At 42.0% G+C, this 24,493-nt stretch overlaps 1 protein-coding gene and 1 pseudogene across 2 annotated transcripts in view; one reads left to right on the top strand and one right to left on the bottom strand.

The window, feature by feature from the left end:
- Positions 1-4,286: 4,286 nt before the first annotated feature.
- Positions 4,287-6,991, bottom strand: LOC147431759 (uncharacterized; annotated as a pseudogene).
- Positions 6,992-19,351: 12,360 nt separating this feature from the next.
- Positions 19,352-24,493, top strand: part of LOC147431758 (protein DOG1-like 3) — a 72,309-nt gene continuing 67,167 nt past the window's right edge. The window contains exons 1-2 of one of the 2 annotated variants that reach the window (XM_086494261.1): positions 19,352-20,321; positions 20,625-21,032. In XM_086494261.1, coding sequence (XP_086350387.1) covers positions 19,863-20,321; positions 20,625-21,032 — 867 coding nt within the window. In that variant the 5' untranslated portion in view covers positions 19,352-19,862. The remainder of the gene's footprint in view (positions 20,322-20,624; positions 21,033-24,493) is intronic. The other variant, XM_086494260.1, reaches the window with a different exon arrangement.

The following is a 24,493-nucleotide window of genomic DNA, read 5'->3' as shown; positions in this document are numbered from 1 at the left end:
TGATGTCTTTGTTGATCATATTGCCTCTTTGGGTACATGTCCACTTATTTGTAGCCCCATCACTAGCACAAGAAAAGAACCCTAGATATCTCCACCGTCAAGGAAAGGTGGAACATGTCATGTTTAGTGCAACTCTCTGAGTTATCCATCTTGTTAACATCACCAACCTTCGTGGACTTCTACATTGGCCAATCTAAATAGCCAAAACTTGACAAAAAGATTACTCAATTTTGATTGAAATTGTGAAAGTTATGAATAGTAGCCGGTCTAGATTGTAATGGCTAGTGAATCGATGCAAAAGCTATGGATGTTTGATTGCTTTGAAAGAGGTTTGCAAAGCACGTTCTCAAAAGCTAGACAGGTCTTTGTTGATCATATTGCCTCTTTGGGTAAATGTCCACTTATTTGTAGCACCATCACTAGCACAAGTACCAGATTAAAAGAGAAAGATATTCTTTCTTTAAAGATCAAACCAAAAATAGCATGAGAATTTTGCTTTTTACTTGATTATGAGTGCATAGAAAGAAATGGCATCAATTCTTTTGTTTCAACTCGCCCATGGAATCATGTGTACAATAAGATAGTGCCATTTTCCCATGAAAGGACAAGTTTGCACAACTAAGAGTCACCCTAGTAGTACATATGTGGCCAAAAATAGTCAAGGTCCCCTTGTGCTCGCTCTAGTGCTACCTTTTAATGATCTTTGTTGATCATATTACCTCTTTAGGTAAATGTGCACCTATTTGTATTTGTAGTTATTGACATCCACTTGCATTCTCTCTCTCTCTCTCTCATTTACCTCTTTAGGTAAATGTGCACCTATTTGTATTTGTAGTTATTGACATCCACTTGCATTTTCTCTCTCTCTCTCTCTCTCTCTCTCTCTCTCTCTCTCTCTCCTCATAACTTGGTTATCCCTTTTCATACTTGAGTATCTAAACTTTGATAACTTGTTGGAATGTTCCTAATATCTTAGTCTTCATTTCAAGACTTGTCAAACATTTCTTTAGGTATTCCACTCCTATTCCATTAACACTTTGAGATCTTGCTATAGTGTTCCTAATATGTGTGTGTGTGTGTTTTTTTTTTTTTTTTTTTTGGGGGGGGGGGGGGGGGGGGGGGGGGGGGGGGGGGGGGGGGGGGGAGAAAGAGGGAATGGGTAAGGGTAAATACCCATCAAGCAAGTGATAGCTATCGGTGGGAACTCTCTCTCTCTCTCTCTCTCTCTCTCTCTCTCTCTCTCTCTCTCTCAGTGTCCTCGTCTTGAGTTCAAAATTCATCAGATAGATCTTAAAGGTCTCTTAGCTATCTCCTCAATGTCACACATTCCCTTCAGGCTCGGTGTGTGTGTGTTATAGAGAGCTATAGGGCATCCAATAGGCCATGGTATGGTTTGCATGAATTTCATTGTGGATCATGAAGTAGGCAATGTTTTGGTTTGCATAAAATTTCAACACGTGATAAGTATTGCAATATATAATAATACTCAGATATTGCAGCCAGTTCCTCTCTCACTGATCAAATGCATAAGCCAAACACGTGCAATTAGCCGGTCAATGGATAGGTAATCTAGGTGCATCTACAGGTTGCAATGATTTTTTATCATTGTATTTTTCCCATCGCTTCTACTCACCATTGCAGAGCGTATGTGGCGGCTCTCAGGTCTTCAAGGTGCAAGCATAGGTGATTGTATTTTGTGGAAGGCCTTCCCTTTGCATTTGGTAAAAATAGCATAGAACTTCTGAGCCACAACCATGTTAGGCATATCCTACAATCAACTCATTCCAATAGATGATATTTTGAGCAAAAAACTTATGAAGAACTTGATGTGCTTTTTGTACCACACGAGTGGACTCCTATTGCCTCCAGCAATGATGATGCACAAAACGAAAAGGTTGGACCAATCTGAAAATCATGCCTCATTGTCCTTTAGCCTTTGTCTATATGTAGATCGAGCCAAGTGATTAGAACATGTACAAAGTCCCATTCTCTCACCCTAGAGGTGGGATAGAGGGATTCCTTTTCTAACTTTGCCCAAATTGGCAGAGTTGAAATGCATGATGGGGGTAGAGGTGACAACACACTTAGGCAAAGGGAGCGGCTCAGCGTGTGGAAATCCCCTTGGGAGACGATGGCAACTAACGATGCTACCCCCCAACCCACCCACCCCTTTTTCCCCACTTTCCTTTATTTGCTCCTATGTTGGCTTGCCTGAATATGGATCTATAGAGTGAAAAGTAGGTAGTACCATGAGTCGTCGTTCGACGTCATTTTCTTGCGTTATCAAACTTCCCTTCCGACAATTTGATGAGCCTCCACCAGCAAAATGATGGAGTAGTAACTTTGTCATCGGAGAAAGTAAAAACATAGGGCACACCCATAGATGCAATAGATGACAAAAGCAAAGCTTACAGTTGGTAGTGATGCTACATCGGCCCAAATTATTAGGCAAGTGACAAATAAGAGGGATAAGAATGGAAGAGTGCAAGAGGAACACGGTGGGTAGGAGCAAGAGGCTGCAATCAGTGGCCACAAAATCTATACAATAGTAACAACAGGTTCAGGGTTCTTGGAGACACTTGAGTGATGGCTAAAATGTTGTGCATGCGCTACATCTCTCGTAGTGGGTATGACAGAGGTTGGGCAAGAGCAAGTACATTGTTTTTGATGCAAATTGACTACCAAAAATAGTATAAATAACACAAATAGAGGTATCACTCTTTCCTGGACACAGACATAGAAGTAAATGGACATCCTAATTTTCATGCCGGAAGCTTGTCAAGAACCTTCTATGCTTTTAGAAGTCCACCCACCACTTCCTAGTCCTACCTATGTTGGGGCATATTCAACAATCATTGCATTCCAAGGTAATTTTGTGCGTTCAAATTTATACGACAATTGACCTACACTTTGAGCAACAATTTCAAGCACAATACTATTTTCCGAAGAGCCTTTGACGAATAATCCCATCAAGAAGCCGTTTTCTTATGTCCATGGCGCTTCCTAGACCTCCCTAGGTTGCCCTTGTTAACAATTGGTGCATTCCAAGAACGTTTTGTGCATTCATAAGTACACGACATTTGATATACATGATGAGCACAATAATCCCAAGCATGATATTTGGGATCAAACAACACAATCTCATCATGAAGTTGCTTGCCAATGTCCACAATGTAGCATAAGCCACAATGGTCAAATACGCCAGTTGCACTCTCTCTCTCTCTCTCTCTCTCTCTCTCTCTCTCTCTCTCTCTCTATAAAGATGTCCTCCTCTATTCACCTTCTTTCTCACTGTAAGCTTCTTTGAATATGGTTGTTTATGCTCAAGTTGCATGGGTGTGAGATCATTTTCAAAGTAGATGGGTTTGCTTGGCATTGACAGTGTTCGGGAAAAATGTCTCTCAGCTTAATATCATGCCGTTTTCAATTCCAAAAATGTCGGTTCAAGGCAAGGGGAAAAGGAACCCCCCTTCTCCCCAAATATAAAAAAAATAGTTCAAAAAATTGGAATAATAACCCATTTTTTGAAATCTCCTCTTGGCAAATTCAAGGAAAGGAATATTGTATGTCAGGGACGGTCATGCCTTGGAGAGGCCTCGGGCGGCAGGGATGGATTTTCAGCATCCAAGAAGACTACGAGGCCACATTCGTAACTGGTTGTGAGTGTGTGTGTGTGTGTGCGTGTGTGTGTGTGTGTGTGTGAGAGAGAGAGAGAGAGAGAGAGAGAGAGAGAGAGAGAGAATCCTGTCCATTGCAACTTCCAACGCACATTCGTATCTGGTTGTGAGTGTGTGCTGTGTGTGTGAGTGAGTGAGTGAGAGAGAGAGAGAGAGAGAGAGAGAGAGAGAGAGAGAATCCTGTCCAGTGCAACTTCGAATGCACTCCCTAATCGATTGGTGGTTAGGAAGAGGACTCCAACATAGTATTCCAACAGACGCAGGAAGACTCCAGTGAGGAGATTGCACTTCTCATCCACATTGAATGCTCGACGCTCCAAGTACCCAGCAGCCTCGTCGAGGAAGACGATAGCACGCCATTGTAAAGTTGCGTTAAGAACTTGGTTGTTTTTCCCAGCTCCCCAGCCTCCTCCGGTGATGAAGAGTGCCAAGCAAAAAGATATGTTAAAGGCACTTACCTATTGGAAGAGAGTGGAAGGGGCAGAGGTGTAGGTGTTGTGGCTCAGAAGGGCAAGGGATGTGTGGTGCTATGTTACGGGCCACCTGGCATAGGCAAGACCTTGAAAGCGAAAACGCTCTCAGAGACTCTGCATTGGCCATTCTGGGCCGTCAGTGCCTTTGAGTTGAGAGCTGCTCATATGCTTGATCCTTGAAGGTTATCTCTCAGAGACCCTCGACATCGAAGCATCCCCACCTCTTCAGGCTGAAAGAGAACCCCTATACCACTGTAGGTGCCTGACGAAGCTCCTCTTTAATAAGCTGCCTTTCATTCTCTGATTTTGCTTCTTCTGTTTCCTTTTCCCCAAGGCCTCTCAGCAGCTCGAACGACGGCTGTGCATTACCCAGTGGCCAATCTATGTTTGCCTTGGCCAAGCTCAGCAGATCCACCATCACTCGTCCGTTGACATTCACCCGATGTAACTGAAAGCATTCGTTGGAATTTCTTTCGTAGTAGCCCAGGTAGCCATGAAAATGTATGAATAGGAAAGGCTCCTTTACTGCATAATTGTAAAAGAGTTGTACACGCTGCTCTAGGCGGATCGCCATGTTTTTCCTTTGTTGGCTTGGAAAGAAAGACCATGGATAGATATGCAAAGATGTGAACGGCACCTCACCAATCTTGTAGGTCATGGTGCGGTGGCGATAGCTTTCGCCGTCGAAGTCCATGAACCCATTTTCATATGGTGCCCAACTTTCATGGTCATACTTTCCCTTCTCACTTATCACAGCATGGCATGCCTGACCAGAGATGTTGCGGAGACGATCTTGTAGGTCATGGTGCAGTGGTGGTAGCTTTCGCCATCGAAGTCCTTGATCTTGAGCTTGATCTTTAACCCATTTTCATATGGTGACCAGATTTTATGGTCATACTTTCCCTTCTCACTTATCACAGCATTGCATGCCTGAATTGAGATGTTGCAGAGACGACAAACTTCAACGCCCGGAGCAAGGAATGCCCAAAGCATGTTGTATGAGACACGGCCCTCCCACTTTACCCATTTGAATTTGGCAGATACATCTGTGAAATATTCGTCAAGAAATCATAGCAGGTGGTGAAGGTGTAGGCGAGAGAAGCTTTGCTCGTCCTCACCATCACCAACACCATTGGCAACACCACTTCCATCATCCTCAGCATTACCATTACCATCAACAGCCGCATTGGGCCAAAATCGAGAAAAATAGTTCAAAAACTACCCATTTTCTAAAATTTCGGCTTGGCAATAAAAAAATGCCGATTGAGGGCAAGGGGAAAAGGTGAAATTCTGTCCCAAAACAAAGAAAAACTGTGCAAAACCTGGAAAATAACCAAAAAATATTAATAAACTTTCAATAAAAAATGTCGGTAGAGGGCAAGGGGAAAAGACAAAATTCTGCCCCAAAATAGAGAAAACAGTGCAAAACCTGGAAAAATAACCAGTTTTATATAAAATTCAATTAAAAATGTTAGTTGAGGGCAAGGGCAAAAGGAAAAATTCCGCCCCAAAACAGAGAAAAATAGTGCAAAACCTGGAAAAATAACCATTTTTCTATAAACTTTCGGCGTGGCAATAAAAAACGCCAGTTGGGGGCAAGGGGAAAAGGCAAAATTCCGCCCAAAAAATCGAGCAAGCTTGGCAATAAGTATTTCTCTTCTTCTGTTTCCTTTTCCCCAAGGCCTCTCAGCAACTCAAAAGACGGCTATGCATTACCCATCTATGTTTGTCTTGGCCAAGCTGAGTAGATCCACCATCACTCATCCGTCGACATTTACCCGATGTAACTGAAAGCATTCGTTGGAATGTCTTTCGTAGTACCCCAGGAGCCATGAAAATGCATGAACAGGAAAGGCTCCTTTACTGCATAATTGTAAAAGAGTTGTACACGCTGCTCTAGATGGTTCGCCATGTTTTTCCTCTCTTGGCTTGAACAGAAAGACCATGGATAGAGATGCAAAGATGTAAACGGCACCTCACCAATCTTGTAGGTCATGGTATGGTGGCAGTAGTTTTGGTCGTCGAAGTCCATGACCTTGAGCTTGATCTTAAACCCATTTTCATATGGTGCCCAACTTTCATGGTCATACTTTCCCTTCTCACTTATCACAGCATGGCATGTCTGACCAAAGATGTTGCGGAGGCGGCAAACTTCAATGCTCGGAGCAAGGAAGGCCCAAAGCATGTTGTATGAGACACGACCTCCCGCTTTATCCATTCGAATTTGGCGGATACATCTTTGAAAAGTTCTTCAAGAAACCGTAGCAGGTGGTGAAGGTGTAGGCGAGAGAAGGTTTGCTCCTCCTCACCATCATGAACACCATTACTTCCATCATGCTCAGCATTACCATCACCTTCAACAGCCGCATTGCCCCAAAATCGAGAAAAATAGTGCAAAAACAACCTGTTTTCTAAACTTTGGCTTGGCAACAAAAAATTCTCATTGAGGGCAAGGGGAAAAAGCAAAATTCTGCCCCACCTGGAAAAATAACCAGTTTTTTATAAACTTTTGGCGGAGCAAAAAAAAACACCTGTTCGGGGCAAGGGCAAAAGGCAAAATTCCACCATGTTTTCCCTCTCTTGGCTTGTAAGGAAAGACCATGGACAGACGTGCAAAGAAGTGAACGGCACCTCACCAATCTTGTAGGTCATGGTGCAGTGGTGGTAGCTTTTGCCATCGAAGTCCACGATCTTAAGCTTGATCTTAAACCCATTTTCATATGGTGCCCATATTTTATGGTCATACTTTCCCTTCTCACTTATCACAGCATGGCAAGCCTGACCAGAGATGTTGGAGAGACGACAAACCTCAACGCCCGGAGCAAGGAATGCCCAAAGCATGTTGTATGAGACACGGCCCTCCCGCTTTACCCATTCAAATTTGACAGATACCTCTTTGAAATGTTCGTCAAGAAATTGTAGCAAGTGGTGAAGGTGTAGGCGAGAGAAGGTTTGCTCGTCCTCACCATCACTAACACCATTTACAACACCACTTCCATCATCCTCAGCATTACCATTACCATCAGCAGCCGCATTGGGTCAAAATCGAGAAAAATAGTGCAAAAATAACCTATTTTCTAAACTTTTGGCTTGGCAATAAAAAAATGCCGATTGAGGGCAAGGGGAAAAGGCGAAATTCCGCCCCAAAACAGAGAAAAATAGTGCAAAACCTGGAAAATAACCAGTTTTTAATAAACTTTCAATAAAAAATGCCGCTAGAGGGCAAGGGGAAATTTCGCCCCAAAATAGAGAAAAACAGTTCAAAACCTGGAAAAATAACCAGTTTTCTATAAAATTTCAATAAAAAAATGTCAGTTGAGGGCAAGGGGAAAAGGAAAAATTCCGCCCCAAAATAGAGAAAAATAGTCCAAAACCTGGAAAAATAACCAATTTTCTATAAACTTTCAGCCTGGCAATCAAAAACGCCAGTTGGGGGCAAGGGAAAAAGGCGAAATTTCGCCCCAAAATCGAGAAAACTTGTGCAAGCTTGGCAATAACTTGAGGGCAAGGGGAAAAGGCGAAATTCCACCCCAACATCAAGAAACACAGCATAGTCTGCTATGCTCAAGTTGTATGGGTGTGACATCATTGTCAAAGTAGATGGGTTCACTTGGCAGGGACGAGCATGCCCTGGAGAAGCCTCTTTAGTTAGGCAGGGACTCTGAGCATTCATGAAGACCACGTGGGCAAGCATGGCCTCGCTTCAAATTGCCCCCTCCTGCGGCCGTCATCATTCGGACCCCGACCCACGTGTCTCCTCCTCCGTGCATGCATTGGTGCCTTGAGAGAGAGAGAGAGAGAGAGAGAGAGAGAGAGAGAGAGAGAGAGAGACCTTATACTGACCTTTCACAGCACTGCTGGACTCTCGCTTTCTCGCACATTCTCATGTACAGCGAGTAGCTTCCTGTCTCTCACGCAAGCACTGAGTAGCTGCTGCAATATGCCCCTCCCCCCCCCCTCTCTCTCTCTCTCTCTCTCTCTCTCTCTCTCTCTCTCTCTCACCCACACACATAGAGGGGGAGGCGTAGTTCTTAGAGTGCTTGGTTGCCCATTTCTAGAAGAGTTGCAGCAGGCGATCTTCTCTCTCTCTCTCTCTCTCTCTCTCTCTCTCTCTCTCTCTCTCTCTCTCGCACACACACGTAGGACGGGCAAGTCTGGCACAGTACAGAGGGCGTATAGGCGACCAACGCAATGAATGTGGCCAACCTTGTCTATTTTCCATCCCAAGCTTGATTGGGCAGCATATGCACGGGGGGCAGGCTTGATACACACACACAGACACGTTGACTAAGGCGTCAACATCGGATGCATGAAAGGCGTCATTGTCTCAATATCAAACATCGACTAACTCGACGCTTCAAACCCTTCTTTTTTGAAGGCCAACGGAAGATTTTAGCGGAGGATTTGGGTGGTACATTTTTAAAAAAAGTAAAAAAGTCCAAAGACTGAAAGCTTCCGTGTATGCGACAAGTGGAGCAGCTCTTTGAGCTTGAAAAGTTTAAGCTACATTATAAAGAGTATAGAAGTGTTAAAGTCTTGAGGATTTTCAATATAGATTGAGACGAGAGAGTAAAAGATTCTTTTGAGAAAGGAAAGTAGGAGACTACTTTAAACAACAATAGGCTAATAAAATATTCCCCATGGATTTTTTAATAAAAATGTGCCCCTCGTTGGACAAAGAGATGTTGTCCCTCAAGGCACATGTTCTAAAGGTGCATTGTACGTTCTATGCAAAAATAATATAACATCTCCACTCACAAATGTGACTACGGTAAAAAAGAAAAAAAACAAGGTGAAGAATTCACGATGGCCTCAAGGAAGGCATTATTTTTTCCTCAAATAAATGATTATTAGAACACATTTGACATGTTAATAGATCTTGTGTTCATGAAAAATGTGTCCCTGCTTAATATTTTACCGTTTTCAATTTCAAAAATGTCAATTGAGAGTCAGGGGAAAAGGCAAATTTTTGCTCCAAAATAAAGAAAAATAATATAAAAATTCAAAAAATAAATTTAATTTTTAAAAAATTTCTCTTAGTAAATTCAAGAAAATGAGTTTTATATGTCTGAAAAAATGATATTTCTCGAACACTTTAATGGAGAGAGATTAGAGAGAGAGAGATGCACGTGTACACGCACACATGCTCATTTTCATAATAAAAATATTCAAATGAATATAATAAAGCATGAAATGATTTGAAATGTCACGTAGAAAAGTTAATGTGAGAGTGACTATTTGATGGTGAAAGAATTGTAAGGGAAAATTAGAATTTTTGCCCCAAAATAGAGAAAAACAATATAAAAACTTAAAAAATAAATTTAATTTTTAAAAAATTTCTCTCAGTAAATTCAAGAAAAAGAGTTTTATATGTCTGAAAAAATGATATTTCTCGAACACTTTAATGGAGAGAGATTAGAGAGAGAGAGAGAGATGCACGTGTACACACACACATGCTCATTTTCATAATGAAAATATTCAAATGAATATAGTAAGGCGTGAAATGACTTGAAATGTCACCTAAAACAGTTAATGTGAGGGTGACCATTTTATGGTGAAAGAATTGCACGTTTTGCTCTACCACTTCCCTATGGCCTTCTTGGCCAAAAAGAAACTTCCTCACAAATGCATAAGTGCTAGTGTGAGTGTGCAGAGAGACAGTGTGTGAAGACCGACGATTGCATCTTACCAAAAATTACACCCAAAAATTGTTAAAGATAGCAATGTATGATTCCTTTCTGGGTGAATATAATACATGCACACAATTGTGAGTGTGTCACAAAAAAAAAAATTCAATGTACGAGCTTTAGAAATGTGTTCATGGGGCCAAGTCCAAATCTCAATTTTTTTCAAAAAGATGAATATGAAAACATATCAAGGTCCATAAGTGTATGGATCGATAGCATTGTGCCACTATGATGCTCTTCGTGCCTTAATCAATCCAATCAAGCATGTGTAGATGCTCTTCATGCTTGTATCAAGCAGAGTTCCCACTTCGATCAGTACATGTCTAGCTTTTGAGGAGGTGCTTTGCACACCTCTTTCAAAGCAATCAAACATCCATAGCTTTTGCATCGATTCACTAGCCATTACAATCTAGATTGGTTACTTTTCAAAACTTTCTCAATTTCAATCAAAATTGAGTAATCTTTTTAGTCAAGTTTTCGCTATCTAGATTGGCCAATGTAGAAGTCCACAAAGGTTGATGATGTTAACGAGATGAATAACTCAGAGAGTTGCACTAAACATGACATGTTCCACCTTTCCTTGATGGTGGAGATATCTAGGGTTCTTTTGGTTCCCCCCTAGGGGGGGCTCTCCCCCCTTTTTTTGAGGAAGTACTGTTTCTCATGATATATTTCCAAAGAAACATATTGGGTGCATTCAATTTACATATGTTTCTCATGATATATTTCCAAAGAAACATATTGCGTGTATTCAATTTACATATGTGGCCAAAAATCGTTAAGATCCCCTTGTGCTCACTCGAGTGCTACCTTTTGATGTCTTTGTTGATCATATTGCCTCTTTGGGTAAATGTCCACTTATTTGTAGCACCATCACTAGCACAAGTACCATATTAAAAGAGAAAGATATTCTTTCTTTAAAGATCAAACCAAAAATAGCGTGAGAATTTTGCTTTTTACTTGATTATGAGTGCATAGAAAGAAATGGCATCAATTTTTTTGTCTCAACTCGCCCATGGAATCATGTGTACAATAAGATAGTGCCATTTTCCCATGAAAGGACAAGTTTGCACAACTAAGAGTCAAGGTCCCCTTGTGCTCGCCCGAGTGCTACCTTTTAATGATCTTTGTCGATCATATTACCTCTTTAGGTAAATGTGCACCTATTTGTAGCATCATCACCAACACAAGTACAAAATTTAAAGAGAAAGATATTCTTTCTTTATGTTTTGTAAAAGATCAAACGAAAATTAGCAAGATAATTTTTCTTTTTACTCGATCATGAATGCAAGAGAAGGAAAGGGCATCAAATCTTTTTTTCGACTCGACCATGGAATCGTGCATAAGAGGATAGTGTCCTTTTCTCATGAACGGGCAAGTATGCACAACTAAGAGTCACCCTAGTACATGCATACATGAGTGCATCATGTTAAGTAGGTGTATCTTTTGGCCTTCTTGTGGCAAAAACCTTAGTGGTTGGTCATGTTTCTCCTCGTTCCGTCCCCCATCCTCTCTTCATCTCTCTCCTCCACGTGCCATATCGCCTCTTTTTCCTTCGAAGCCAGTGAAGGAATCTCCTCAGATTCCACTTAATCAAGCAGCTCAAAAAAGATTTATGAGACATACTGATGGCTTTAAGTGGTGATATTTCAAATCATTGTTTGTTTCTTTAATGTCAAACCTTGAACTTGGGAAAATGAAAGCTAATCATTAAACTTTGTCTTATTTTCTCAACAGATCTCTCTCTCTCTCTCTCTCATTCACACACACACACACACACACACACGATATGGCATACAGATCTCTCTCTCTCTCTCTCTCTCTCTCTCTCTCTCTCTCTCTCTCTCTCTCACTCACACACACACACACACACACACACACACACACACACACACACACACGATATGGCATACATCTATACATATATAATGGGGGGAGGGATTCCGGGCCCCCCATACCTGCCACATGTTGAGTGCTCCTTCATCTAACCAATCTCAAGCCCGTGTTCTCTGCAATTGTTCACGGTGAGAAGAAGAAGAAGAAGGAGAGAGAAGGAGAGAGAGAGAGAGAGAGAGAGAGAGAGGAGACTGCGCAAGAGAGAGAGGAGGGCAAAGCCCGCTAGCCGTACTAGTGTCATTAGATAGATAGGTATTTAGAGCGGGTCCTTTGCTCATTATTGAAAGGCATCCATCGTAAAAATTTAACATTTCATATGCTTGTTTTAATGTCTCTCATGCTTAGTTTTTTTCTTGGTGGGTGATCATGGTCCACAAGTATCAGTGAAAACTCAACAACACTTTACAAGACATCGTTAGATGTACCCAATGTCTGAACACCATTGTCTAGGCTTTAAGTCATAGCCATGAAAACAAATAGGTATGCCTGATATTGAGAAACAATGGGGCTTTCTCTCTACAAACTACATGGAATTTTTTTTAGATCCCCATGGTTACGATCAACCCCTCTCCCTTCCATGCATGGAGACACACGTATTCTTTATAGTGAATATATGGTGCTTGGTATGGGCAACATCTCTAATATACAAATTTTACACTACAAAGAAGACTTTATGGACACTAGTACGGCCGGCCGCCTTCGGCGGCCTCTCTCTCTCCCCCTTTCTCCCTCTTTATCGCATGCAAAGGGGCTTGTTTTTGTTTTGGACTTTAGCCTTCAGGTCGCAAATTGCGACACGTGTAAAGGGCTCCCCCTTCCGCCATATTATGTTAGTAGATAACCAAGGTTCCAAGCTACATCCTACCATCAATAACATTGCTATGATTATCGGGTGGCGCATGGGTCTCCTAACCAAACAATCATCTCTCTCTCTCTCTCTCTCTCTCTCTCTCTCCCTCTCTCTCTCTCACACACACATATATTAGTGTGTTTGAGTGGACCTTTGGTTAGAAACCTATCTAGAAGGGATAAAGAAAGGGAGCAACAAAGTCGTGAGAAAGGTTCTTTAACAAAGGGGAGTAGAGATGAAGTGGATGAGGGACATTGGAATTTGGAATAGCCTGAAGGGCCATGACGAATGCTGGGTATAGGACATAGGTATACAAAGACGGGGTAGGGAATGGTCATTTATTGACTATTCCGCATAATATTGACGACCCCATGGTGACCGGCGGAGGCCGGGAGCCATGGTGGGAGTCAATATTATGGGAATGGTCAGTAAATGACCATTCCCAGCCGTCAAGGTCGTTGGGAGGGGGGCCGAGCGAGTGTTGCCTGCATTGTGTAGTTGCGTGTGATAGTGTACGACAGTTCATGCAATGTGTTTTGACAAGGCGAGAGCAGGGGAGTAGGAGAGAATCGAGAGCAGTTGGAGCAACAAGATTTTTTTTTTTTGCAGAAGTTTATTACGTACATTGATTTGGCTTGCACTAATTGGAAGACTCCAGGAGGAGGTAGGTATTCCGTTCGCTGACTTGGCTTCAAATGATTGGATGGGGGGGAATAATTATGGCATTATCGATTCCGACTGCGGAGGTGGCATGCAATGATTGGCAATGATGAGATCGCATTCTGGTGGCTGAGTTGGAGACCGTTGATTGGTTGCAGACTGTCAATTGCTCTCTGATCGCTGACTTGTCATGCATCGAGCGGCTCTGCAGGTTTATTCTGCGCAGTAATGCAATCCAGATCAACGGCGAGGATGCAGTGCCCCTCGACCAGCGACCTTGACGGTATGGAAATCTTGCTAAACTTGGGAGGCAAACCGAGTTTGGTTGTTGCATACTTTTATTATTTGCACAACTTCTTAAAGCAATCACTTTTGTGTTCAATGGTGCTTCATGAGATGGTCTTCACAAGCACATGGGGTACTTGTTATTTTCCCGTTTGATCTGATAGATGTGACATTTGTTTCACATTTTCACATGGGAGGGGGAATAACATTTTTCTTTGCCCCGGTCAGGCCTCGTTAATAGATGACACGGGGTTGATTCAAGGGATCAACAACGGGGGGTGGATCTACTGTCGATTCATTTCCAGCAAGCGCAAAAAGGAAGCTGCCGTCGAGGCTCGACCCCGCTACCTGCTTCTTCACACTCCCACACTCAATCCATCTTGCCTAGCGCGTTGCGTTGAGCGTAATGCGAGTTCTACGCTATATAATTCTTGCCCCCCCTCCCCCCCCTCTCTCTTGTTGCGTTGATCCAACGGTCCAAAGCTCTCCGCCCAGCCGAAAATACGCCCCCGTCGTAGATCCCTCGAGTGACACCCCTTGTCACTTATAAACAAGGCCGGGGGGGAAACCCCCCCCCCCCCCCCCCCCCCCCGCGACGACCCCAAAAAAAAAAAAAACCCAAAATAAGGAGTGCGGGGTCCCATCAATAAGAAATCACATTTTTGTATTCTCTATGTTCCACACAATTTTGAACCCATATTCAACAAGTTAATTACAAATTTTAACGACCTTCTTTTTTTTATTATAGCCAAACTCACAATTGTGGTGAATTATATTGACATGCTTAAAGAAAGAGAGAATCATGATGTAAAATGTATTTTAAACTCTACAATAATACTTTTGCTACTCTCTCTCTCTCTCTCTCTCTCACACACACACACACACACACACACACACAAAAGTAGAAAAACTGATAACAAAAGGAGAGGGAACAAGTGAAAGGGTCACGACGGCTTTCAAAAACAATAAGAAAGTGATAAAATTGTTAGGTTGAATTAAACTGGAATCATTGTTTGGAAAAGGATTGCCTCAGTTTAGTCTTGAGTCGATTGAAAATCGAGACTAGCTAGCTGCAAACCATGGTAAACGGAAGAAAAATCGATGAAATATGTGAGAAAGTCGTCCAAAAATCTTGCAGATCTCAAAATTTTTGCTAGTATTTCCAGTTTTCTTTTTTGTGAGGAGGAAACTCGATCAGCAGAGCCGCTTAATAAAAGAAACTTTCTCGAACGTTAACACTGACTGGAATCAAGCTATAAAATGCAAGAAATGTAAAGCCATGTGAAGTTGTGAAATGAAAGATGAAATAAAAAAAATTAATTAATATATGTATGTGTATAGACTTTATTAGAATTATGCAAGGTGAAACTTAGAATTCTAAAACAATAGAATGCAAAAAAACATATATATGTGTGTGTGAGTTTATGTGCGCGTAATATTTACTACTATTATGCAAGGTGAAGCTTCACTTTAGCATTCTAAAACAATAGAATGCAAGAAAAGTAGACATGTAGAATCTGAAATGATAGGTAAGTCTCCATCATGCACTAAAAACAATGGAAGTCTCCCTACACCAACACAACACTTCTCCCTACACCAACACAACACTAAGGGTTTCTTTTATAAAGCCAAAAAATGGTTATGAATACTAAAATATAGTTTTCTTATATTTTCCCCTTTAGCTTCTAAATAGAGTAAGTCCATCTAATTGTTAATTGTTAAAGTCTTCAGGATTTTCAATATAGATTGATATGAGAGAGTAAAAATTCTTTTGGGAAGGGAAAGCCGAAAGTGACAGCTCCTTTAAACTATCATTATGACTTTCAATGATTTCAAAGAGAGAGAGAGAGAGAGAGAGAGAGAGAGAGAGCTTGCAGAAATAAGTGCAAGTATGGGCAGTAGGTGTCCCATAACTACCTAGCCTTTGAAAAAAACTTGGCACCACCATATAGTCCTTCTTTTGTATGTCATAACATAGTTTATGATCTACCATGTGCCATATAAGAGCCCCACCAATGCTCGAAAAAAACTTTTTTTCCAAAAACTTGGCAAACCTACATTGTGAAACGATAGAGATAAATTGATAAAATTTGAAGGTTTTTGCACCAAATTACACTAATTTTTTCAAAATTTTGTAGGTTTAAACCTCCCAAGTAGCTTTTATAATGGCTCGTGCACTCATATAACATAATACTTTCTAGCTAAGCTCTGATGTATCCATTTGGCCCTCGAGATTCTGCATGAGCTTGAGGCTGATCTGTATATTTCTTGGTGGCGTTTTAATACAATCACTCACAATTGTAAGTTTTACAAAAAAATAAAAAATAAAGATGCTTTGTTATTATAGGGTATTGGATTAGAGACACAAGGCTAATGCACACGCTATGTATGGGAGTGAGATATATCTATGTTGGTTAAGGTAATGTCCACGTGGAGGGGGGTAATTGTTATGGAGTATCCCTTCCCTAACTGCATTTCAAAAGGATGTAGTTAAAAATGGACATATTACCCCTCCTTTTGCGCGTGTGTGTGTGTGTGTGTGTGAGAGAGAGAGAGAGAGAGAGAGAGAGAGAGAGAGAAAGAGAGAGAGAGAGTTTAGTTTGTCACATCTCATCTTGTCAATCTAACCTTACATATTACGCCCTTCTGTGGAGGCCTCCTCTAAGATACATATCAACTCTCAACGTCATTCAACTATTGAAACCTAATTAGGTCATGATAAAAATTGTTATATACATAATAATAATGACGATGAAAACAAATATGATTTCTAAGCTCACAAACTCCCTACTGTGATGCAAATCCTAGTCATTAACCTTTCAAAACATCTTACATCCAAAGATTGTTTACCTTTCTCAAATACATCTTATAGGCAGGCCATTTAAGAGGAGATGATGCAATTGAGAGAATTTTGTCATCTAGGAATCTGATTTTGTTTCTTTATTTAATCTCTTAGTTTGTATGCACTTATTATCATTTCCATTTTACACACACACACACGCACGCGCGTCAACAATTAAATCCACAGTGCCTGAATCACAAGGATCGAGATAAGATGCAGGAATCTTTAACTTTTATTAGATAGACATCAAGGTTCAAGAGCATTTATAAATCACTAAATCCATATTGTGTGGAAAGTTATCCATAAAATTCCATGACATCAAGAGATTTTATCACTAAATCCATATTGCATGAGAAGTTATCCATAAAATTGCATTTTGCTGGTTTGTAGGGTATTTCTTGTGATGCCTTTTTTGGGCTTACAAATTCATCACCACGTTCAACAAGTAGCTCATAATTTATGCAAATTTAGCGTAGTTTTCTCCATTATTACAAGAACATAAGAGTTCTTTACAAGTGATAAGAATAAATATATATTTTTGTAGGTAACATTATCTCAAAGATGCCAAAAGAGAAGACTATAAAAGAGCCATCTCAACCCAAAATTCTCTCGAACTTGACATATTCATTGGCATGTGCTCCTACAACTACAACAAGAAATTGTCGAGGAATCTTTAGCAAGGCTACTCCATGATACAAGGGTAAATATTTGTGGATAAATATAGAGAACACAACCTTCTTGAAGGTCTAAGGACAATTACAGCATAATTAATAGATTTGGCAAATAAGCACAATTTGATAAGGCACGGGGACATAAATTCTCGAGAATTTACCCATCCCATCATCGTTCTAAACACGGGCACTTAACTGTAAGGTCTCCTCAACTGTTCTAGCCCTTGAATCTTAAGGTGCCAGGGACATTCTGTCCGGCCAATTTATGAAAAAATCACTTAAACCATTAGGAAGAGGATGGACTTTAGGAGGGTCTCCTAGACTGTCATGAGATTATGGAAGTGATTAAAACTCTGATAGAAAAATAGGTGTAGGCTGTGTGCGCGTTGGAGGGAAATTTGAATTCAAATTAACTAGCCAATTTTCCTATTTGAATCAGTGCACAAGTTGGCTTACCCCAACAACCATGCCCTTAAGCAAACTTGGGATTTCTTTTTCTTCTTCTTTTTTGTCTCCTCCCTTGGTGTCACCGAACCCACTTTATTGCTCAAATGTTGAAGTTTTCCATGAGGTCAAACTTTCAATTTGGCACTTTTTTGGTTCAAAGATTTGTCCACCTTTTTATTGGCTCAAAGCTTCAACTTGGTTGGACTTTGAACTTAGCTCTTGTACCCGTGGGTAGAGTCAAGGTGAGTAGATGAGTGAGGTATTCATGGTGGAGGCCCGAGGTAGAATGTTGAACAAATTGGAGAAAAATATAAGAGAACTAAACTTGCACTAGAAATAGAGTAGATTACATTAAATTAGAACCAAAGGGCCTCGTATATATAGGCCTTGTTTTCCCTTATATTGAAGATATTACTTTACCCCTCACTCAGTTCTATCAATCCTTTCATTTGGCTCCATCACTTAGTGTCTTGCATGAGCTATGTTGGTTATTAGACCTATTTCTAGTGTACAAAGAATGATCATGGGCAAATCTATGAATCATTGCTCAGTACTTGTCAACTACCCAATGATCAAGTAGTATATGTGACATATGCATATAGAAATAATTTCTAACATGTTTGGATTAAGTCTGAGCTAAAGTTGAATCTAATATGTGGCCTTGTCACCCAAATGGAGATGCAATTATGGGGAAGGAATGTCTATCATTCTTTTGGTGTGTGGGATTAGTTCTTTCTAAGAGCTTTGATTAGTGCCTTTTGATTCAAGATTTCAAGAAGTAGGAGCAAGATATGAAAACAATTAGGTTGTTTCCAAATCCTTCAAGGCATACCACAATTGTCAGAGTCTTCATTCTATTCTTTCAAGATTCTTGCTTAGTGCCATATGGTCAAGACAGGTGCTTTACAAACCATACTTCTTCAATGCTAGTAAGGCTAGTGAGCCAAAAAGTGAGAAACTGGGCTAGGTGCTAGAGAACTTTCAAGAATTAGCTCAGTCTTATGGTCACTCTTTCCTCATGAGAGAGATACACTCATTGAAACATTCTAAGAAGTAACTTTAGATTTGAACTACATGTAATCATTTGACTATATTAGACGAGAGAGAGTTGGCATCTTGGATATAGTCTTAAAGAAGTTACAAATGTGTGAGAAGTGGGTCATGTCAATCTGATAGAAAAATTTGATGTGAATTGATAATATCTACTGTGTAGGGTGCTATACATCATTTCCTCCTTTGATAAGATATATGCCATGTCATGTTTCATGCACATAAATGCATGGCTTGCCCAACATTACTACACCCTCCATTTTATGTGGTACCCTAAAGAAGCTACCATCTTCCATTTTTCACCATGTTTCTTTGAGTATTAGTTGGCAATGTAACCTTCTCACGCTAACGAGCAGAATTCATAGATTATATCTTTATAACATCCTTTGAGGTGAGATGCTGAATGTGTTCGCCACCGAGTACAAACAAGTGAGAGAGCTATACAACCACCCTCACCAATTCACTGCATGCATTGGGATGTTGCTAACATGCTCGTATATGCTTGCTTAAACTTTGCCAGAAAAGGCGAGGTTGCAACCTATTTTGAGGCGAGTCAAGGTAATGAGCATGCACATGTTTGCCTTATTTGTTTGTTTCTCTTGCGTTGCAGACCAAGGTAGCAAGCATATGCACACATATTTTTCACTGGCTGGTTCATCGAAGCAAGGGTGACATTGTGGGAACCTCCCCAACAAACAATCTAGTGCAAAACCCTAGGATCTTGAATCTGACGTGTGAACACTCAAAGAGAAACAAAGGAAATAAAGGCAAAAAACATAGGAGGGGGATGATTGAAATTTAAAAAGGGGAAGGGGTGGTGATGAGGGTTCCAGAAGTTCAACTTGCAGGAAGGGGCAGCTATGGTCCGACGGGGCCACCCAAATGGGTAGAGTCCCTGGTAGACTTATATAGTTGCGGAACGGTAGGCTCCACTTGCTTCCTCGCAACAAGAGGGCAGCCGCAGCGGCAGGAGGCCCTTACAGGTCTTTTTGTTTGAGCAGCTTTTCTTCTTTGCATCCTGGGCTTCGCTCCTGCTTTCTTTCCTTGGATTTTTTTGAATCCTCGGCATCGCTGCTGCTTTATCTCCTTGGCTTTCCTGCTTATCCCCCATTCCATTGCCTTCTCTCTTGGACATGGCTCATTCCTTCACAGAGTTTGAGCTGTGTTGATTGCCCGTTTTGAAGTTGATAAAATTGAAGTTTCTTGTTTCGATATATCAACGTCGTGCACACCACGCCTGCCCATTTTTTGCTCCTAGAGGCGATGGGCAGGGAGGTTAAGCGGTGCTAAGCGCAGTGTCCAAGAGCCTGCGAGGCTGAGAGTCATGTCCATCTTGGCTTTTGAAAAGTTTTATGTTCGGTGGTTAGAGGAGATGAAACACAGATTTGAAAAATTGCGCGCTGCATTGCTTCAAGCGAGCTTATCGGAGGAAGAAGTCGTAGCTGTTCTTGTGCAGGCTTGCCATTCCCATTACTGTGAATACATGAGTGAGAAGATCAAACTTTGCAAGGAGGATGCTTCCTTTGTAGTGGCAGGTATGTGGCGCACCCCTCTGGAAGCTGGATTTCTCTGGATGGGTGGTTGGAGACCCACCACTGCGGTTGTCTTGGCCTACTCTCTCATGGGCATGCAAATTGAAAGTGAGCTTCAAAAGCTTCTTGAAGGCATCGAGCTTCCCACCATGGCTGCTCTCTCTGCAAGACAGCTATCTATGTTGGACTCTTTGCAGCAGAAGCTTCGTGTATCAGAAGATGATCTTTCTAATCGATTAGCCATTCTTCAGGTGAGTTCTGAGTGATAAATTTTTGATGAATTTCATCTAATGTCTAACCTGTGTTAAGAGTAATTTGCTGCATTCTTTTGAAAAATGTACGTTTTCACAGTATCTTTCCATTCTAGGAAGGTCCTTTGATGATGTGAAAAGGAAAGAAACCTGGTAATTATATATTTTGCGGAAAAGCTATTAGTTTTCTGTATGTTGTTACCTATGTTGGGGGGGGGGGGGGCACGGGGGGTTCTCCATGGCAGGGGTACTGCATTGTTGCGAGCATCTGATTTAGAATCTGCTGTCTCATTTTACATGCAGATGTTACTGGCGGACCAGCAAATGGCAAAGGCTACAGCAGCTAACCCTCCACCGAGTGAGTCGAATGATTTTCAAGATGTTCGAGAAGCTATGGAACCGAAGCTGGCTGGTTTACGTGACCTGCTAGCAGAAGCAGAACAGTTAAGAGGCGAAACAATTCAGGAGATGCTTCAAATATTAAGGCCCATACAGGCAGGACAGTATGCCTTAGCTGCTTATGAAATGACGATGGCTGTGCGAAAACTTGGGAATCAGAGAGAAGGAAAGAGTCACTTAGCTGCTGTTTCCAGTGGTGCCCCTACAAACATCAGGGAACTTGCTTCTCAAGGGGATGTGGATCTGCTAGCAAAGGCTTTGGAGACTGGAGTTGATCCATCCGAACCTGACTATGATGGCCGAACACCTTTGGTGAGGGGTTGTCTTTGTCTTTTGACATCAAACACTTTTCTTTCAGTAGTTTGTTGCTAGCTGGAGACAAGTGCCTTTTTCTCATTGGAACTCGTTTGTTATTGCTGGCTCACTCCCATTTTATATTACGTTCCTTTTCAAAAATCGGAAGTTCACATATTTTTGAGCCCACGAAGGGTATCTATAGCTCTCAATCTGGAGCCATTGTGCACGAGACGCCTATTCCTTCATTATATGAATTATCTGAAGAGGACCTGACTGGGTGAACTACTAGGACCTGTCAACTCCTTGGTCTTATCTAGACCTGTTCAATAACATCGTTCTTGTAAACAAGACGTCTGGAGACGGACATTGGCACTGCCTTTCACTATGAGGAGAGAGAGAGAGAGAGAGAGAGAGAGAGAGAGAGAGAGAGAGAGAGAGAGAGAGAGAGAGAGAGAGAGAGAGAGAGAGAGAGAGAGAGATTAAATGAAATGTTATATTAATGTCTTCAAAAGGCCAAAATGACCTATGAGACCAATCTGTTACAAAATGGTGAATCTAATACCATGTTTGTGTACAAAAGAACTAGAACAAAGATACTACTACTAGAATCCATCCTCCTCATTTGCACTTTGGATGTCGAGAGGGTATGGCTCGAATCTTTTGCTATAGTCTCCGTCGATGCTGTGTAGCCCCTCTCTCCTCAACCGTGGCCTCTGGATCTCCGTAGCTCCAATGCTCGGTCGATGAGAGTGCCGGTAGTGGTCGAATGAGTGTGGGCCGAGCTCTGCAGTGATGGCTGCTCCTTTGGCTGTCCCATATCTAGTGAAAAGAAATCTGTAATCTGTCTCTGGGACTCTCTCTCTCTCTCTCTCTCTCTCTCTCTCTCTCTCTCTCTCTCCCCAGTAAAGCATCTCTGTATTTGTGTAACTCAAGTAGATATAGCCCAAAACATCTTTGATCCTCATAACTTATGACCCTAGAGAAAGGACCGAAACCCTCTCTAAATAAGTAGTGGAAACGGCCCTGTATCTCATAGTATACTGTGAATGACATGTAATGTAGCTCTGTCTCTGGCTCTAGCTGGCATAAGCGGCATATCCTTCTGTCTGCTAGTATCCCTCTGAATTTGCCAGTCTCAATCTCCAGCTGACGTGAGGATGTGCGTATCGGACCAATGGCACACCGCAAACCATGAGACGTACGTGTGTCCATGTAGTTGGGTCGAATCACAAACCCATCTTCTGTGAGGTGGAGAAGATGCTCTCTATAGAAAGCCATCTTCGTACCCAACTCCTATGTGGCAGCTCTATCCATGTCCTGGTATCCAGCTCGATCAGGTCCTGACGAATGAGTCTAGTAATCTCCACCCGTGTAAGAGACATCGAGGCTGCCTGAAGAGAGTACTGGAAAGGGTGATGCCATGCGTCTGAAACCATGATGCCATCTGTGCATACCAGCATGAAGTGTCCCCCTGAAGAGCTAACTGTTTGGAAGACTCAAGGGCCAATCTGGCATATTTGTCTCTAGTAGTATCCCACAAGCTGTGCACAAAGGAGACTGATCTGGTAAGCGCCTCAATCTCCATAGGAGGGGCAGCTAGCTCTGCTCAAATGATAGCGTGGGGTACGGAGGCCTTGGCTTTGATCAGTCGAGAGATCATAGATACCAAGGGCCTCTCCATACTTGAAAGAGGTACAGATGGAGTGGCAGAGAACCACAACACCACTCCCGAAACCCGCTCTCAAGAAACCTTCTGCCTCCAAGAAAATATACGGAGCAGGAACTGGAGAACGTGGTTGATGCACGGATTGCTCAGCTTTTTGACACGCAAAAGAAAGCCAAAAAGCACGGCAAAAAGCAGAAGAAAGGCACTGACTTCCCGGGATATTTGGGTTGTCGGTCGACATTTGACAAGGCAAAGAAATTGAAGAAGCGTGTCAAGTTTGAAGACCTACCCAGTTCTTCTTCTTCTTCTTCTGACAGTTCTTCTAGCTCCTCGGATTCGAGCGAAGAACACAGAAAAGGTAAAAAGCGAAGCAAGAAGCAACGCTTTGGAAAGGGCAAGAGAAAGGCAAAGAAGGCTAAATCTCGCCCAGAGACTCACAGTTCTACTGAGGACTCGTCTACAGACAACTCAGGTTCCGATGACGGAAAGTTTTATGCAAACAAGAAGAATTTTTACAGAGCCAACTAGTATGACTTTCTCGAAGATAAAAGCAAGAAAGTCCGAGAGTTTAAGGAAGGTGGCCACTCGATCAAGTTTGATACTTTTCAGGATACTCAGATGCTTCGAAGGCTTTGCCTTTTATACAGCAGTTTGACATCGTTTTCGCGGGAGGACGCCATTCAGAGCACTCCAAGAATTGGAGAGCTGCCTCTTACTTTAAGGGGAATGCTCGTACTTGGTGGTCCACGCTTCTGTTAAGCAAGACTGTGCCAGTTACATGGCTGAAATTCAAGACGCTTTTTATTTCTTCTTGGTTGACTCAAGAGCTTGAGCGAGATATACGAGCTGCTTGGAACCAGCTCCGGATGACCAAGAGCGATACAGTGAATTCTTATTGTGAAAGATTCTGGAGCTCTTTTCTACCCGCCTCTTCATTCAAGAAGATCTCATTCAGAGAACAAATTGAGCGGTTTACCTTGGGTCTACCTACAGAGATCCGAGACCACTGCTTGGATTAGAAGTCAGCTTCTATTCAGGAGTTGATGGGTCATGCGAAGCGGGGCTTTGCAATTCACTCTGGCAGTCTGACCTACCCCATAGATGAGGCCATGACACAACGAGCCGAACAGACTTCTGGGAATGAAAGTAGAATGAAAAAGAGCAACCCAGAAAAAAAAAAAAAGGATGCACGACCCATGCTTACTCCTGAGGAGAGAGCTCGCTTCATCAGAGAGGGGAAGTGCTTTGGATGCGGGGAACATGGACATATTTCCGCGAAGTGCCCTGATACGGCACAGAAAGAACAGATGATAAAAACGACGACAGGTCTGAGAGTTCGAGAGCAGCTGAGGAATGTGGCAGAAAAGGCAGATAGAAAAGCAGAACTGATACCACATGGCGTGGGACTTGCACCGAATCTAATGAATGAAAGTACAAACTTTGCCGCTTTCGGGGCAAAGCGAAGGATCAAGAAGCTCTTTTGAAGGAGCCAAGGCCAACTTCTTTTCACTTGGAATTGGCGGCTTGATTTGGAACTACGTCCGACAGACTGACGCCACAGGCAGAGGTAGTTCGACTGGCACCCGGATGGGATGTTGCCATTACACCGAGCATTGGCAAACTTCGTTTGCAATGACAGGGGTGTTCAGGGCACGTGAGTGACGTTCTACTCGGGATCCCTTGGTACCACAAGAACTACGCCGTGGTTGACTACCGGGCCGAGAAAGCGACTTTGATAAATGAAGGGCTTAGAGATTGTACTTGATGAACTTCAGTTTTCTTACTCATTCTTTTGGGAGAACTGAACGAT

Source organism: Adiantum capillus-veneris, chromosome 21 (genome assembly GCF_014529385.1).
Source record: "Adiantum capillus-veneris isolate H3 chromosome 21, ASM1452938v2, whole genome shotgun sequence".
NCBI classification, from domain to species: domain Eukaryota; kingdom Viridiplantae; phylum Streptophyta; class Polypodiopsida; order Polypodiales; family Pteridaceae; genus Adiantum; species Adiantum capillus-veneris.
The sequence above is the reverse complement of the archived record's forward strand: the minus strand, read 5'-3'. Positions and strand labels throughout refer to the sequence as shown.